This window comes from Myotis myotis, unplaced genomic scaffold, assembly GCF_014108235.1.
Source record: "Myotis myotis isolate mMyoMyo1 unplaced genomic scaffold, mMyoMyo1.p scaffold_m19_p_2, whole genome shotgun sequence".
NCBI lineage: Eukaryota > Metazoa > Chordata > Mammalia > Chiroptera > Vespertilionidae > Myotis > Myotis myotis.
In genome coordinates, this window is record NW_023416324.1 from 136279826 (window position 1) to 136296056 (window position 16231).

The following is a 16231-nucleotide window of genomic DNA, read 5'->3' on the forward strand; positions in this document are numbered from 1 at the left end:
GGTGGGAATATAAGTTGGCGCAATCACTATGGAAATTAATATGGAAGTTTCTCAAAAAATTAAATGTAGAATTATCATATGATCCAGTAATCCTTATGGGTATACATCCAGAGAAAATGCAAATAGTATTTGAAGAGATATGTGCACCCCATGTTTATTGCAACATTATTAACAGTAGCAAAGTATAGGAAAATCAAAGTGTCTATCAACGGATGGGTAAAGATGTAGTGTGTACACACACACACACACACACACACACACACAAATATTATTCAGCCATGAGAAAGAAGGGCAACATGGATGGACCTTGAAGGTATTATGCTAAGTGAGAGAAGCCAAATAGTGCATGATATTGCTTATATGTGAACTCTAATAAAGCTGACTCACAGAGACTAGAATGGTGGTTACCAGGGCAGAGGCTGCTGAGGGGGGGTGGGGGTGGGGTGCGGGGGGTGAGGGAGGGAAATGGGGAGATGTTGGTTAGAGTAAAAACTCAATTCAAAGATAGATAAGTTCTGGAGGTCTAATATACAGATTGGTTATAGCTAATAATACTGAATATATACTTGAAAGTAGCTAAGAGAATAGATCTTACATGCTCTCAGCGCAAAAATGAAGTAATTATGTGATATGATGGAGGAGTTAGCTAACATTAGGGTGGTAATTGCAATGCAATAAATAAGTGTATCAAATCAACATGTTTTATACCTAAACTCATAGTGTTATATGTTAATTATATAATAATAAGCTGGAAAAAAGTGGGAGTATTAAAAAATACAGTAAAATTAAGAAGGATAGCTAGAGAGAGAGGAGAGGGAGACAGAGAGAGAGAGAGAAATAGAGAGAGAGAGAATAGAGAGAGGACTTTAAAAGGTATAAATAAGCCAATATGAAAGACTGTACAAAGTAATGAGAAAACGAACAAAAGGGATAGAAATGAAAATAATGGTTTTTAAATTTTTTTTTATTTAAAGAAGAACCAGTAAAAAAGAATGGAAGGAAGAAAGGTAGAGAAGGAAGGAGGGAGGGAGGAATGGAAGAGGGAAAGAGGAAGGGAGAGAGGGAGAGAGAAAGAGTGAAGGAAAAGAGGGAAGAAGGAATGAAGTCGGGAAGGAAAGAGGGAAGAAAAGGCAGGCAGGCATGCAGGACACAGGCAGGCTAGGGATAGAGAAAGAAAAAGGGAATAAAATGGAGTGAGGAAAGATATTGTAAAAGGCTATAAAAGAAGGAAGGGGAAAGATAGAAAGGGAGGAAGTGAGAGGAAAGAGAAGTTTAAATAGAGTGATGAATCAGTAGGAAAGAGTAAAATATAAAAGAAGTGAAAAAATGTGAGCAGGAGAAACAGGGTTTGAAAAGGAGGAACTAGTAAGAAAAGTTCAATTTTGGAAAGCGGGGGAAAGAAATCTAAAAAGTCAGTTAAAATATTACAGTAAAATATAAGATGGATGGATGTTAGATAGGAAGGTTAGGTAGGTAGGAATATAAAATATAGATAGAGCCATAGATAGGTAATTGATAGTCTATTGAAAGGAGCCAGTAAATAGAGAGTAAAGGAAAGAGGGGAGCTAGGGTTGGATAGGACAGGATAGGAGGAGAGAAAAGGTAGGCTGGTATGCATGCAGACAGGCCCAGAGGGTAAATAGAAAGAAATGCAGAAAAGGAACAAGAAAAAGACTTGGAGAAATGGAATAAGGGAAGGAAAGAATGAAAGAAAGAAGGAGGAAATATGAAATAGATGTTTAAAATGGATTAACTTAGAAGAGAAAGTAAAAAAAGAATGGCTGGCATGGGAACATTAAGATAATAACTAGTTAATAAGTATTTGAATGCTTACTGTAAAATGCTTTCAAACTTTCATGTTCATATGAATCACCTGGGATTTTTTGTTAAACTGGCAATTCTGATTCAGTAGATCTAGGGTGGGGCCTGATTTTCTGTAGTTCTACGGGCTCCCAGGTGATGTCAATGACAGAGGCTGAGGACTACATTTGAGTAGGAAGGTTCCAGGAGAAAAGGAGGAGAGGAGTGCTAAGAAATTTATTTCAAGTCAGTACCTATCCTGGGTTTATACTTAGCTGATATTTATATTCCTAGTTTAGCTGCTTGTTTCCTTAAAGTTGTACTGGATGACCTCTGGGACTTCTTTATACCAGTTTTATATGTTTCTTTGAATTTAAAAAAAGGTCCTCAGAGTGGATTCTTTTAGGATAGCAAGAGGGAGGAAGAGTGATAATTCAGAGTGATTACCTAGAAGTTTTGAGAAGTAAAACCTGCAAGAATTTAAAAAGAAGTATTATATTAGACCACTCAGAAGCTCATATATACTCTTCTTGAGAATCTTTTCATAGTGGCTAATCTGTATAGTAGAATTAGACTGCAGATGTTTTGGGAGAAGAAAGAGAGGCACAAATTGGCTTATGATAGCATTTGGAGGCTTGGTTGATAGTATTGATCAAGATAGAAATAATTTTCTAAGTTATATTATGCTTACTTTTCTACATTAGTAAAATAGTCTTTTTTTTCTTCCCGTTTTGCTAGTGTTAGTGGAATTCTTAGTAAGAAATCTCTCTGGACAAGGTTTTTTATGCTATGGAAATTTAATTTCATATTTTACATTCCTGGATATAACTGAGATCATATAGTGCAAGAGACTAAATTGCTATATTTAATTACCATTTAATTATTTGTTTTTTTCTAATTGTATTTGTTACTGTAATAATATTGTTTAGGGAATTTCATCTGAGTTCAGTGAAATGCACTGGAAATTACGTTTTTGAAAAATAATTCTTTTTGAAAATATAGTATACTAGAGGCCTGGTGTGCACTAGTGGGGTCCCTCAGCATAGCCTGTGGGTATCGGGCCAAAACCTGTAGTCTAATGCCACCTGCCTTTCCTGCCTGCCATTCCTGCTCATCCTGGCCCCGCTGCGCCTGCCATCATCACCGCAGCTCGGTAGACTTGCTGCTGCTCTGCTGCCTTCTTGGGGCTACGGCGGCCAGGCATGAGCCCTGAGTCTGGCATCTGGCTGAGTGGTGCTCCTGTTATGGGAGCGCACTGACCACCAGGGGGCAGCTCCTGCATTGAGTGTCTTCCCACTGGTGGTCATTGTGTGTCATAGTGACCGGTTGACCAGTTGTTGGTTGTTCAGTCGCTTAGGCTTTTATATAGATAGACTAGGGGCCCGGTGCATGAAATTCGTGCACTGGGTGTGTGGGTGTGTGTGTGTGGGGGGAGTGTCCCTCAGCCCAGCCTGCCCCCTCTCACATACTGGGAGCCCTCAGGCGTTGACCCCCATCACCCTCCAATTGCAGGATCGGCCCCTTGCCCAGGCCTGACGCCTCTGACAGAGGCGTCATGCCTGGGCAGGGGACCCTCATTTCCCCCCATCACTGGTTCTGCCCCCAGCTCAGGCCTGATGCCTCTGGCCCAGGCATCAGGCCTGGGCAGGGGACCCCCAGACCCCTCCGATTGCTGGCTCTGCCCCTTGCCCAGGCCTGATGCCTCGGCCAGAGGCGTAGACCCCCATCACCCTCCGATCGCCTGATCGGCCCCTTGCCCAGGCCTGATGCCTCCGCCAGAGGTGTCAGGCTTGGACAGGGGACCCCCATCTCCCCCCGATCACTGGCTCTGACACCCGCCCAGGCCTGAGGCCTCTGGCCCTGGAATCATGCCTGGGCAGGGGACCCCCAGACCCCTCCGATTGCTGGCTCTGCCCCTTGCCCAGGCCTGATGCCTCGGCCAGAGGCGTAGACCCCCATCACCCTCTGATCGCCTGATCGGCCCCTTGCCCAGGCCTGACGCCTCCGCCAGAGGTGTCAGGCTTGGACAGGGGACCCCCAGCTCCCCGCGGTTGCAGGCTCCGCCCCTGCCCAGGCCTAACGCCTCTGGCCTAGGCGTCCGGCCCGGGCAGCAGGGACCTGCAGTGGCAGCGGGGGGCGCCGCGATCGCGGGGGCTCCGCCCCTGCAGGACGCCTCTGGCTGAGGCGTCCGGCCCGGGCAGCGGGGACCCGCAGCTGCAGCGGCCCTGCGATCGTGGGCTCCGCTTTAAGCCCAGGCAAGGGACCCCTAGCTCCCGGGACTGCCAGCTTCGACCATGCCCAGCTCCCATCGCTGGCTCCACCCCTACTTCCTGCTATCACTGGCCAGGGTGGCAAAGGCGCCTGATTCTCCGATCATGGGGCCGCCTTTGCCCTGCCCCCCAGCTCTTAGCTCCCCCCTGGGTTTCCGATCACTGTCAGTGGCAGGGGGCTTCTTCTTGCTTTCCCTTTCGCCTCCCTGCATTGTGCCTACATATGCAAATTAACCGCCATCTTGTTGGCAGTTAACTGCCAATCTTAGTTGGCGGTTAATTTGCATATAGCCCTGATTAGCCAATGAAAAGGGTAGTGCCGTACGCCAATTACCATTTTTCTCTTTTATTAGTGTAGATTAGATAGTGCTGTATTCCTAAATAGATTAACTTATTAATTTGTTTTATTTTATTTCTTTTAGTGTCCTTGAATGAGGTTTTATTGCTAGTGGATACCACACATTTAAAGAGGTTTGGATTATGGAAAAGTAAGGATGATGATCACAGTAAAAGGAGTCTTGCTATCCTTTTCCTCTGGGTCTCATCACATTATCTTCAGGACATTCAGACCCAATTAGAAAACTCTATGTTAAGCCAGCAATGTGAGTATAAAATTATTTCTGAATGTCAGGATAACCTGAGAAGTCCTGTAAATAAATAGTTTTCTTCTAAAGTAATTTAATAAAATGTAATTTCACTGATTTGAAATTCATTAAATTAAAAAAAAATTATCCCTTAATATTATGTAAGATAAATGATTTTATTTATTCACATAATTTCTCCTGATACTTTTACTCAGTCAAATGACTTTATTTTCTAAAATAAAAGGAATACCTTATATTTTAGTCAGTTACCATCCTTGGCTACCTTTCTTATGAGTTTCTTGCCCTGATTTCGAAATGAACTGTGACTGAGCTAATTAGTGACAAAGTTAAATAACATACAGAAGTCTTTAACTTCAACATTTTATTTATTTTCTAAAGAGAAACTCAGTTTACTTATATATCCTTTCTCTAAGACTGGATTGAGTACTTTTCTGTATTTAGTTATTTTGCTATCCTAATTCAAAATTAATTGGGAAGATTTATGATTACATAGAGAAGTTGGAGAAATACAATTAGCCATTTATAATCATTATCAGGGAAGAGAATGCCATTTGAGACCACTGTTGAAATGACTGATTAAAGAAAATGATATTGAAGGAAGTATTTGGAACATTTTTTAAATTAATAAATTTGATATATGGAGGAGGGTAGAGAAAAATAATTAATTGCTTTGTTACCATTCATTCATTTATTTATACATCAGTAACAAATATTTAGTAGACCTCCTCAACACCAGATCCTGGAAATACAGAGGTCAATATCCTGTGGAGTTTACATTCTAATGCAATAAGGAGTCTAAAAATTGTCAATTTTGGTTCTAGTTACTAATGGCCAATTTTGGGATTTAATTTGCTTGGATTACTTTGCTAGTGGTTATATACCAACCTTACTGTTAATAATAGTCAAGTTATTTTAATTATAATACACTTGAAAAACAACGGTATTGATAAAAATTGTTGTCTTTTTTTTAATAGCAAAATCCAGTGAATTCATTTTCCTTGAGCTACACAATCCTATTTCACAAAGAGAAGAATTGAAATTGAAAGATATTATGACAGAAATAAGTACAACCACTGGAGAATTAGAGCTTTCTTATCCATTGTCTTGGGTTCAGGCATTTCCTTTATTTCAGAACCTTTCTTCGAAAGAAAGTTCTTTTATTCATTATTACTGTGCTTCAACTTGTTCCTTCCTTGCTGCTGCTGCTGAAGAAACGAAGATGCAATCAATATCTCAGGTTAGCACATGATTAATATAATTGGTGAGGGGGTGGGAGAAGGTTTGGTGAAAATTCTTTCATTGAAATTAGGCTGATTTCAAAATGCTGTTTTGTCTAAAGGGCACAATATCCAACCTGAAAGAACTCCCAGTGCCAAAGCTAGAACAGTTTGATCAGCAAACTCAGTAATGATAGTATGTGATTATAACTAAAGAATAACATGAATACCAAAAAATTTATATTGATATAAATAAATAACTGAATTAATGAATTAATGAATACATAAATAATAAATGATAGATAAGGGACACGTCTTTCTTAGAAAAGTATTCCAATTAATAAATATAAAGAATGAGAGAAATATAAAACCACCATTAGAAAAATCATAGTATGATTGGGTGCTAAATTTAATTGCTGAAAATTTAAGGAGAAACAGGATAAGTGCATAATCTCAAAATCTCTTCCCCAATATATTTATTAATTACAAAAAGTAGTAACAGTGGAGAATCCTGGCAGATATCACCTTAACCCAAGTGATCCAAGTTAATACCACCAATAATAAGACATTCTGACTTAATACCTGTCACATCATACACCAAGAAGGGTACATCACTTCTGTGGTATTCTTCCAATACTGTATAATCTCAATCTAATCATGAGAAAAAACCCAGAGAAACCAGGTTACAAAATAACTGATTGATACTTTTTAAAAATACAAAAGTTATGAAAGATAAGGGAAGATTGAAGCATTGTAAGGTCCTGAAACAGGAAAAAGATATTAGTGGAAAACTAGTTGAAATCAGAATAAAGTCTGTAGTTTACCATATAATATTATACCAGGGTTAATGTCTTAGTTTTGATAATTGTACTACAGTTATATAAGATGTTAATATTACTGGAATCTGGGAGAGGCTTGTTTTTTGTAATTCTTCTGTAAGTCTAAATTATCTTAAAACAATTCATAGTAAGTTTAAATATGCTCTTTATAAAAAAAATAACTCTAGAGAGAAGCGTGTTTATTAAGTTTGCTGTGGAGCATGCATGTGCATGTATACCTACACACAGGACAGTCTGGGCAGGGGCTAATCTGTTATTTAGAAGGCTTGTAGGAAGCCACATTAGGAAGACAAGGTGTGAGATTTTCTTTCTTTATGTATACACTAGAGGCCCAGTGCATGGAAATTCATGCATTGGAGGGGGGTTCCTCAGCCCGCCCTGCCCCCTCTCACAGTCCGGGAGCCCTCAGGAGCAGGAGGTGACCAGTGATCAGGGGAAGGTGACGCCCTCATCACACCTCTGCTGCTGCCACAGCCGGCAGCGCAAGCCTCAGCTGGCCCTGGTTACCTGCACTTGAGCTGGCCCTGGGTGTCTGGGCAGCCGCCATCCAAGGCTTGCCTGCGCCTCGGCCGGCCCTGCTTGCCTGAGCCTCAGTCAGTGGGGGGTGCAGGAGGATCCGAGGCCCCGGTGGAGCTGTGGGGATTCTGGCAGCAGGTGCAGGGAGCTGCTGGCCTGCTCCTGCTGTGGGCACCGCCATCTTGTGAGGGCATGATAGTCAGTTTGCATATTACCTCTTTATTATATAGGATTGTAACAATTTTGCATGCTAACTATATTGTATATACAAATTTACATTCTACTTTTCCATTTAATAATAGAATATCAATTTATATTATTATAAACTCAGTTCCTCTTTAAAAATGTTTTCTATTATATTATCACCTTTTTTGTTCATTTTGAGCTGCACAGATTCTCTTTTAATTATAAGGCTCATATTTATAAGTAACACTTCAACTGAAACTTTGATTATGTACAGTATCTTTTGATCAATAGTATTTTGATGCTTATATCTTTGCAGAAATTCTAAAAGCATAGATATAATATCGTGATTTGGATTTTTTTTAGTCACATTTTCTCTTTACAAGTCTAGGTTTTGACTGTTCTTTTCAGAGTTTATATGTATTTATGTATCTATAAGGAGACTTTTCTCCCCATTTGCTGTCAGCCCTCAAATATAGATGCAGCCAAACCTAATTACACCTTCCTGCAGAAGCAAAGTAGCGGTTGCTACTCACTTTCTATTACAACTAACCCAGATGAAGAATGGCGAGAAGTCAGGCACACTGGACCTGTTCAGAAGTATGTACTGTGTCATGTCCTGTTTGTAATAGGTGGGCACACTAGTCGTTTTCACTCATGCTTCTGATTTTAGTTTACCTTTTTAAATGTTTTGAGTTTTACTTTCACACTGAATGGCTAATAATGAAAATAATGCTTTTTCTAAATTTATGAGAAAGTTAAAAAAAATTTTATTAAGTAAAACAATTGTGCCATTTCATTTAGTTTTATGTTAATAAGACAGAAATAGTAGCCAAACTATAAAATTTTGTAAGATTAAAGCATTTATTGAAAATATTTAAATAGCAATGTATAATTTTTAAGATTATATATTTTATATCTGAATATATAATAGGAAAATGAAATTATTTATTAAAGTGTGCCTCAATTTAAGGTATTTTAGAATTTATCAGAACTTCCCTTTCAGAAATTGCTTTTTTTTGTTTATATTTCATCTTTTATATATATTCTCATAGTGGGAAGGCAGAATCAGGTGTCTGTGCATTTGAGGGTGGTTTTATTCCTCTATGTATTCCTTTTCTGTGTTTTAGGGGAAAAACACCACATGAAAGCACAGGATAGGAAAATAGCTGATAAATAGAAACTATAATATTAGCATTTAAAATTTTCACAGTCTTTTTTGGTTTAGGTGCCATGCTTATCAAGATTAAGTCAATTGCAGATGACTTTTATCTTCTTAAATCTTTCTAGTTCAAGAAGTACATATTATACCTTTATTATTTACTATACTAGTGGCCTGGTGCATGAAATTTGTGCACATTAAAAGGGAATTAATTAGAGGAAATATTTTAATATTGCTATTTGCCCTTTATAATAGAAGTGTCAGAGATGAAAGAAAATTAGTAAAGTGTATATGAAAATAATATATACATTTATTAATAAAGAAACAATAACAGCGTCACGTCCCCAGCCGGTGTCGGGCGGGGGATGCAGCCTCACGTCCTGACCTCACCACACACGCAGCCCTGTCCACCCACACCTGCTGCAAATGCAGCCTCCTGCTGATCGGCCGTTACAGCATGAGGGTGTCACGACCATTTGCATATTACCCTTTTTTTAGTATAGATTTGTGCACTTATCTATGCCAAGATTATAGTTATGAATTCACAGCTGCTACTGGTCTTATTTCTGAACTTCAAGAGAGGGTATTAGAAGAAACATGCCTAATTAGTTGTCATCTGTTTTCTACTTCTTTTTGATTGTGTCCTAATTATTTCTTTCCCTTATATTCTCTTAAGTTTTACATTATAAGCTCTTTATTATAGGAAACTTGCCTCCTTAAGCTCCCTATTATTTCCATTACCCAGCTGCTGGCTTAGACTAGCCACCAGTAGAGCATAGTTTTTGACAGCTGGCTGTTCTGATTAGAAAGGAACTAGGAATCTGAATAGGGATTCACTTATTAGATTTGGAAAGTATACCATAGGAAAATCATCCATGGTTTTATTATATCAGTTTGTTGAAAGTTAAAAATTATACAGAAGATAGACATCCTCAATGGTATTGTGATTGATTGTGAGATATAACCTATAGATTTAACAGATATTGAGACCAGCCTACATGAGAAGGATTGGAAAGGAAAATATGCTCAATGAGACTGCTATTATTAGCTTGTGAAAATTAAGGGAGGAAAATATAATTGCTTGTATCCTGTCAAATAATTTTTACTCTATATATTTTAGTTATTTGAACACTATTACCCTGTTATTGTACCATATGACAAATCTTTTTGATACTAGAATTTTTAATACCAATATACTTTAACTTTATTTTTACTTTTAAGGTTGATTGTATATCCTCCACCACCTACCAAGGGGGGATTAGGAGTAACTAGTGAAGATCTGGAGTGCTTAGAAGAAGGGGAGTTTCTTAATGATGTAATTATTGATTTCTACCTTAAGTAAGTACAATGCTAAATGATCTTCTCATTTGTTTTACAGGTGTTGATGTGAATCTTAAAGTAAATGTTTTTATATCTGAAGTATTTAACTCTAGATAAAAGTAACCTGCCAAGATACTAGATTTGGAAATTTTTTGATTACAAATGTTTTCTAGAGTTGACTAACTCAGTTGTATTCCCTTATTTCCAATAGATACTATGTACTTCAGAAGAGCTACTGTTTTTTAGTTTATTTTAGTTTTTGTTTGTTTTTGATTTATTCTTCTTTGACTATTATTGTGATGAAGGAACTACTTACATAATTACAAATCACTTTGGGAACTAATTGAAAAGAAGCAACTCTGTGTAGTTATCTATTGTGTCCTTAAGCACAATTAAGAGTTAACAGTCATTTTAAAAATCCATACCACTATTTAAAAAAGAATAACTTTCAAATTTTTGTATAGCCAAGCTGAAGGGATAGAGAAGTTTTTTCAACTTTCATGCCTTCATTTTGTACTGTATCCCTTCACTTCTTTTAGATGTCTCTAATTATTTCATTGAACCCCCTCAAACTAAATTTATTGTCATTTTACCTAAGCTCTATTTTACTGATAATCCAGTACTTAGTCTAGTCACTCAGGCCCCAAATCTCACACTAGCATTTACTCTTTATCCTTGACATTGTAGATTTAAGCTCTAGAAGTTTAATATGGGTCCTTTTTTATATCTTCCATGTCTCTATTTAGTTATAGTAACTGTTTGGAATATAGTTATGATAACTGTTTCATTGTCCTTTTCTACTTATTCTAATATCTGTGTCAGTTTTGGATCAGTTTTTCTTTTCATTGTGAGTGTTTTTATTTTGTGTTATTTTGCTTCTTTGCATGTCTGGTGATTTTTTATTGGGTGCTGGGCATTTTTGTATTCCTATAAATATTAATTGAATTTTATTATGGAACACAGATTTTTTGGAAGCAGTTTTAAGGGTCATGCCTTTTGTGATTTGTTAGCCAAGACCAATAAATTAATCCTGACCTCTGAGGAAAGACCTTTCAGAGTGTTCTACCCGGGGGCCTCATGAATCATGAGGTATGCCAGCCTAGCTGGTAGGAAAAGGCATTATTCCCATGGCCTGTGGAAATGCTGGGTATGGTTCTATCTCATCTTTTCTGGTAGTTTTTTCCCCCAGCCTTGGGTATTTTCCTTACACCCGTACAGTGATCAATATGCTGCTGACTACTTGAGAACTTTCTGAAGATGTTTGGAGTTCTCTATGCAGACAGTTCTTTTCTTTCCAATATTCAGATCTGCGAACCCTGGCTGCCTTGGTCTCTTCTGACTCACATCCATCTCTTCAACTCGGGGAGTCTGTCAGGCCTCATGGATTACTCCTTCTGCTGCAGCCTGGAAACTGTCAAGGCAGTACCTGGGGCATTAGTGGAGCTTACCTTGTTTCACATTTCTCAAAGATCACTGTTCTTTGTTGCCTGATGTCCAGGGTTTTAAAAACGATTGTTTTACATTTTTAATTTTTTGTTTTTTTTCAAGCAGAAGGGTAAATCCGATCCTTATTATTCTATCTAGACTGGGAGTGAAAGTCTTCATTATCATGGACTCTTTATCCCCCCATTCGCTTTCTACATATTGAGTTGCCAATATTAACAGATTCTGTCTCTCAAGTTCATTTAATCTCTTTGTTGTCATGATCTTTCTAGTACTCCTTATCTCACCTAAATTGTAATTCTGCCTTTTTAAGTAGTCTCCCTGTATCTTTTGTCTCTGTTTTGTTGTCCATTGAGTATGTTTTTTTAACTTTATTTTTCTTAAACTGCCCTAAGAAAGCAATTCTTGGGAACCTTTAGTAATATTACCGGTCAAAATGAGTTCAAACACAGTCTGGCATTTGAGGAACTTGATAATATTACACCAATCTATCTTTTCAGCCTTATACATATATGTATTACATAATCCAGCAAAATTGAATTATAAACAGTTTGCTAAACAAAGCCCATCCCTATTCACACTTCAGTATTAATGCTCTGTTTTTCCTGCTTCCTGGAATTCTCACCTCTTATTTCAACTTGTTGAAATTTTATTCCTTTTCAAGGTTCCTTGCAAGTGGTACCTTTGTGAAACGTTTCCTGATCTTCTAAACAGTTATTAACTCACATAAAACTTCATTTGTATCTCTTTTATGGTACTTATACTATTTTGCCTTATTTTAAAGTTATTTGGTAGTTTTATAATTATTCTCCCTCTAAAAGTTAAGCACTTTGAATCTTACTTATTTTTTGTATCCTATAATAGTATCAAATTTATATTTTATGAGATGAAATGGATCATTTTTTTGTATTTTAATATGCTCTTTGGGATTAACTAATAAAATTTTATTTTAATGCAGATTTAATAGTATTTTTCTGCCGAACCGGTTTGGCTCAGTGGATAGAGCGTTGGCCTGCGGACTCAAGGGTCCCAGGTTCGATTGCGGTCAAGGGCATGTACCTTGGTTGCGGGCACATCCCTAGTGGGGAGCGTGTAGGCGGCAGCTGATCGATCTCTCTCATCGATGTTTCTAACTCTCTATCCCTCTCCCTTCTTCTCTGTAAAAAAATCAATAAAAATATATTTAAAAAAAAATAGTATTTTTCTATACTTCCTTTTCATGGAACTGCCTATATATGTATTCCTTATTTTCAGAGGGGATTCTAACTTCATTTTTTAAGCTACTTTCTATTTATTTTTTAAATTGATGAATAACTTTCAAGTAGTAAAGTATAAAGCTGATTTTCACATATGTATACACCCATTTTAATCATCATTCAGATCAAGCATTCTTTGTGTCTCCTTCCCTGTAGTATATCTTTCCCATAATCACATTATAAAAAACTTCATATTTTCTTCGTCTGTTACGTTTTTATTTTTATTTATTTATTTATTTTTTTAAAATATATTTTATTGATTTTTTACAGAGAGGAAGGGAGAGAGATAGAGAGTTAGAAACATCGATGAGAGAGAAACATCGATCAGCTGCCTCCTGCACACCCCCTACTGGGGATGTGCCTGCAACCCAGGTACATGCCCTTGACCGGAATGGAACCTGGGACCTTTCAGTCCATAGGCCGACGCTCTATCCACTGAGACAAACCGGTTTCGGCTGTCTGTTACGTTTTTTTAAAAAAATAATTATAAGGTAATTTTTAAACCTGCATAAACATTAAAAATAGTAGAGTTCTGCCCTAGCCTGTGTTTCCCCGTGGTTGGAGCACAGGCACAGGTACCTAAGGGTCTTGGGTTCGATTCCCAGCCCTGGTTGGGGCGGTGTGGGAGGCAACCAATTAGTGTGTCTCTCTTACGTTGATGTCTCTCTCTCTCTCTCTCCCCCTCCTTTCATCCCTTCCACTTTCTAAAAAACCAATGGGAAAAATACACTCAAATGAGTTTTAACAACAAACAAAAAAAGGAATAGTTGAATTCTCTGACCATGAAAGGTTTAATTATTCAATAATTGAATTATAATCTTATATTGAGGATTTTTAGTATAGAAGTGAACTAAGAATTTATAGATTATTCATGTTTCAGAATTAAGATTTTTTTCTTTCCTCTTCTTTTGTGTCTGTAGTATAAATATGGTACTCAACACAGAAGATAATATTTGTTAAGTGAATAAATGAATAAGTGGGCAATTTCTGCTTTAAACAGTCTTGGTGCAGGTCTTTGAAGTAACTAAAAAACAAAAAGAACTGAAATCAGAGCAAATTGCAAGATTGCTTTGAATCTAATTGGATATAAAAATGAAGATTCCCAGAACACATAAGATAATAGTGGGAAGACCAGGTAAAATCTAAAAATAATTTAATTTTGTGGTGTTGCTACTTTACCAGGTATCTTATATTGGAAAAGGCATCAAGTGAACTTGTTGAACGAAGTCACATTTTTAGTAGCTTTTTCTATAAGTGCTTGACGAGAAAGGAAAATAACTTAACAGAAGATAATCCAAATCTTTCGTAAGTCTATCTTCCAATGTACTTACATTTTGAGAGGCAAATATACCATTTTGATGTTTCTAATGAAATAACCTCATATAGTGTTCCCTTGATGAGTGATATTACCACTTGTACAAGTGCTGGGCCTGTTGTTCTGTGAGACATTCTCACCCTTCCATGGTGCTGCTCCCTCTCACAGGGAGGCTGACTCTTGCAGGCTTCATTTCCAATTGCACTTCCTTGGGGGGACACTGGGAGTTGGAAAGGAAGAAAGGAAGAAACTAGGTTATTTCTTCTTTACCTTCCACCATGGGCAGTAATTCTGGCAGTTTCTCACCCTAAAGTATAAGCTTCATGAGGTCAGGGACTTTATCTGCCTTATTTTCTACTATCCCTAGTGCCTTTTACTCAGTGCTTGGTACATGCTAAGAACTCAAAGAAAAAGATAAATAATAATGTATATTATTTAAAGGGGAGAGAACTGTTAGACATTTGATTGAGGATTTTCTACACAGTTAGGAACTGAGAATAAGATTAATCGGTGGCTCCCATATTCCTCCTAATCTCCTTGCCCCATCCTATGTGTAATGTATTCCCAATCAAATAAAGTTAACATAATCAGGAAATCTACCAAACACTAACATAACACAGAAAACTTGGCATCCTTGTGATTTTCAAATGGAAAATTAACAGACTATATACTAGAGGAAAGCAGTTGTTTATAATCTTGTAATGGTTGGGCCATTCTGAAATAAAAAAATTCAGTGAACATGTGACTCCAGATTATTTTATGAAGTTAGTCTTCTACATATAGTCTTCATTCCTATCACATCTTTTAGCCCTTTCTGGATCCCATCTTACTTCTCATGTCTACCCTTGCAAGTTTGGTTAGTCAGATGAATAGATATTGGGCAAAGATGTCTATTTCCTATATTACTTGGTATATAAATCTTAAAAACTTAATGATTTGTTTCATTCCCTGTATAAAAAGAGGTTCTTCAGGGGATGGATCCCTGATCCAGAAGTCACATACCACCTCCCTTATGCCATGGTTAAATGCCATCCCCTTCCTAAAATTATTTTTTGACATCCAAACTTGGTTTGATATCTTCCCTTAACTTCCTTGATGGATTTAGTAAAGCAGGGGTGGGGAACCTCTTTCCTGCCAAGGGCCATTTAGGTATTTATAACATCATTCACTTAGTATAATTCACTTAATATAAGTTTATGTTGCTATGAAAAAAGCTCCTAGATTTATTGAATTTCGAGTCCCACCTGTGGTTGCCTTGGCAGGGCCAGACCAAATGATTTCTCAAGCCTTACCAGAACCGTGGACTTTCCCACCCCTGATTTAAAGAAAATAAACTATTCCATATTTGTTTTTTGTGTTTGTCCCAACCCTTTTATAGATGGCTTTCCTAGATCTGTAGTGTAATTCCTTATGACATTTATATTTTAGTTATTTGTTGTGTGTGTGTTTTTTTTTTTCTGCTCTCATTTTAAAATAAATTCCTTTAGGTCAGTGTGGGTGATGTTATTATTTGTTCTTAGGAACCTAATATTTGTTGAAGAAATAAAATGAAAGATGGATATACTTAACTCATTCTCATAGTTTCTTTATATATGAAATGAAGGGAGACGAGTGTCACCTTTAAAGATCTAAGAACATATGCCTCCTTCTTCCTCTTTAATTATGTTTTAAAACACCTTCCTATTCACAGATATAACATTTAGACAATTCTGTTAAGGTTTAATAATAGTGTTTTATACTATGTGAAGATGGAACTAAACAGGATAAATAGGTATAGTTGTTTATATTCAGTTATGCCACTTGTAGAATCTATATAACATTTTATAAATTGTTGCCTTTCTTCTATTACATTATTTATAAACAGGGATCAGATTTAAAAATACCCAGGAGTTAATAAAAAGAGATAATTTTCTAGTGTGTTATATATCTTGAAAAGGATGGTTAGATAAACTAAACCTAGCAGTTTTCAGTTATCAAAATGACTCTTGAAATCCTTATCTTAAATTTTTAATTATTTATATATCAAATATATCTATCTTTCATATTCCCAGAATGGCACAAAGAAGACATAAAAGGGTAAGAACATGGACTCGCAACGTAAACATCTTTAATAAAGATTACATCTTTGTGCCTGTAAATGAATCGTGAGTATTTCCGATTATTTCAAAACAAAATTGGAGGGAGTGCAGAAAAAGTATTTGGGGTGTATTTAGATAGATGATCAGTAAAAAGTGTGTGTATATTAACCCCAGGTATTATTATTATTTTTTTATTTTTATTTTTTTTCTTTATTGATTAAGGCAGG

The 16231-nt window shown here is 37.0% G+C and overlaps 1 protein-coding gene across 15 annotated transcripts in view; it reads left to right on the top strand.

Annotated features, from left to right (window-relative positions):
- Positions 1-16231, top strand: part of SENP7 (SUMO specific peptidase 7) — a 171556-nt gene that overhangs the window by 146827 nt on the left and 8498 nt on the right. For 14 of the 15 annotated variants that reach the window (XR_004973975.1, XM_036348883.1, XM_036348885.1 and 11 more), the window contains 6 exons: positions 4493-4672; positions 5650-5912; positions 7897-8030; positions 9814-9930; positions 13794-13916; positions 15978-16070. Coding sequence is in view for 14 of the 15 variants with exons in the window: in XM_036348883.1 (XP_036204776.1) it covers positions 4493-4672; positions 5650-5912; positions 7897-8030; positions 9814-9930; positions 13794-13916; positions 15978-16070 (910 nt within the window). In the remaining variant the exon portion in view is untranslated. The remainder of the gene's footprint in view (positions 1-4492; positions 4673-5649; positions 5913-7896; positions 8031-9813; positions 9931-13793; positions 13917-15977; positions 16071-16231) is intronic. The other variant, XM_036348886.1, reaches the window with a different exon arrangement.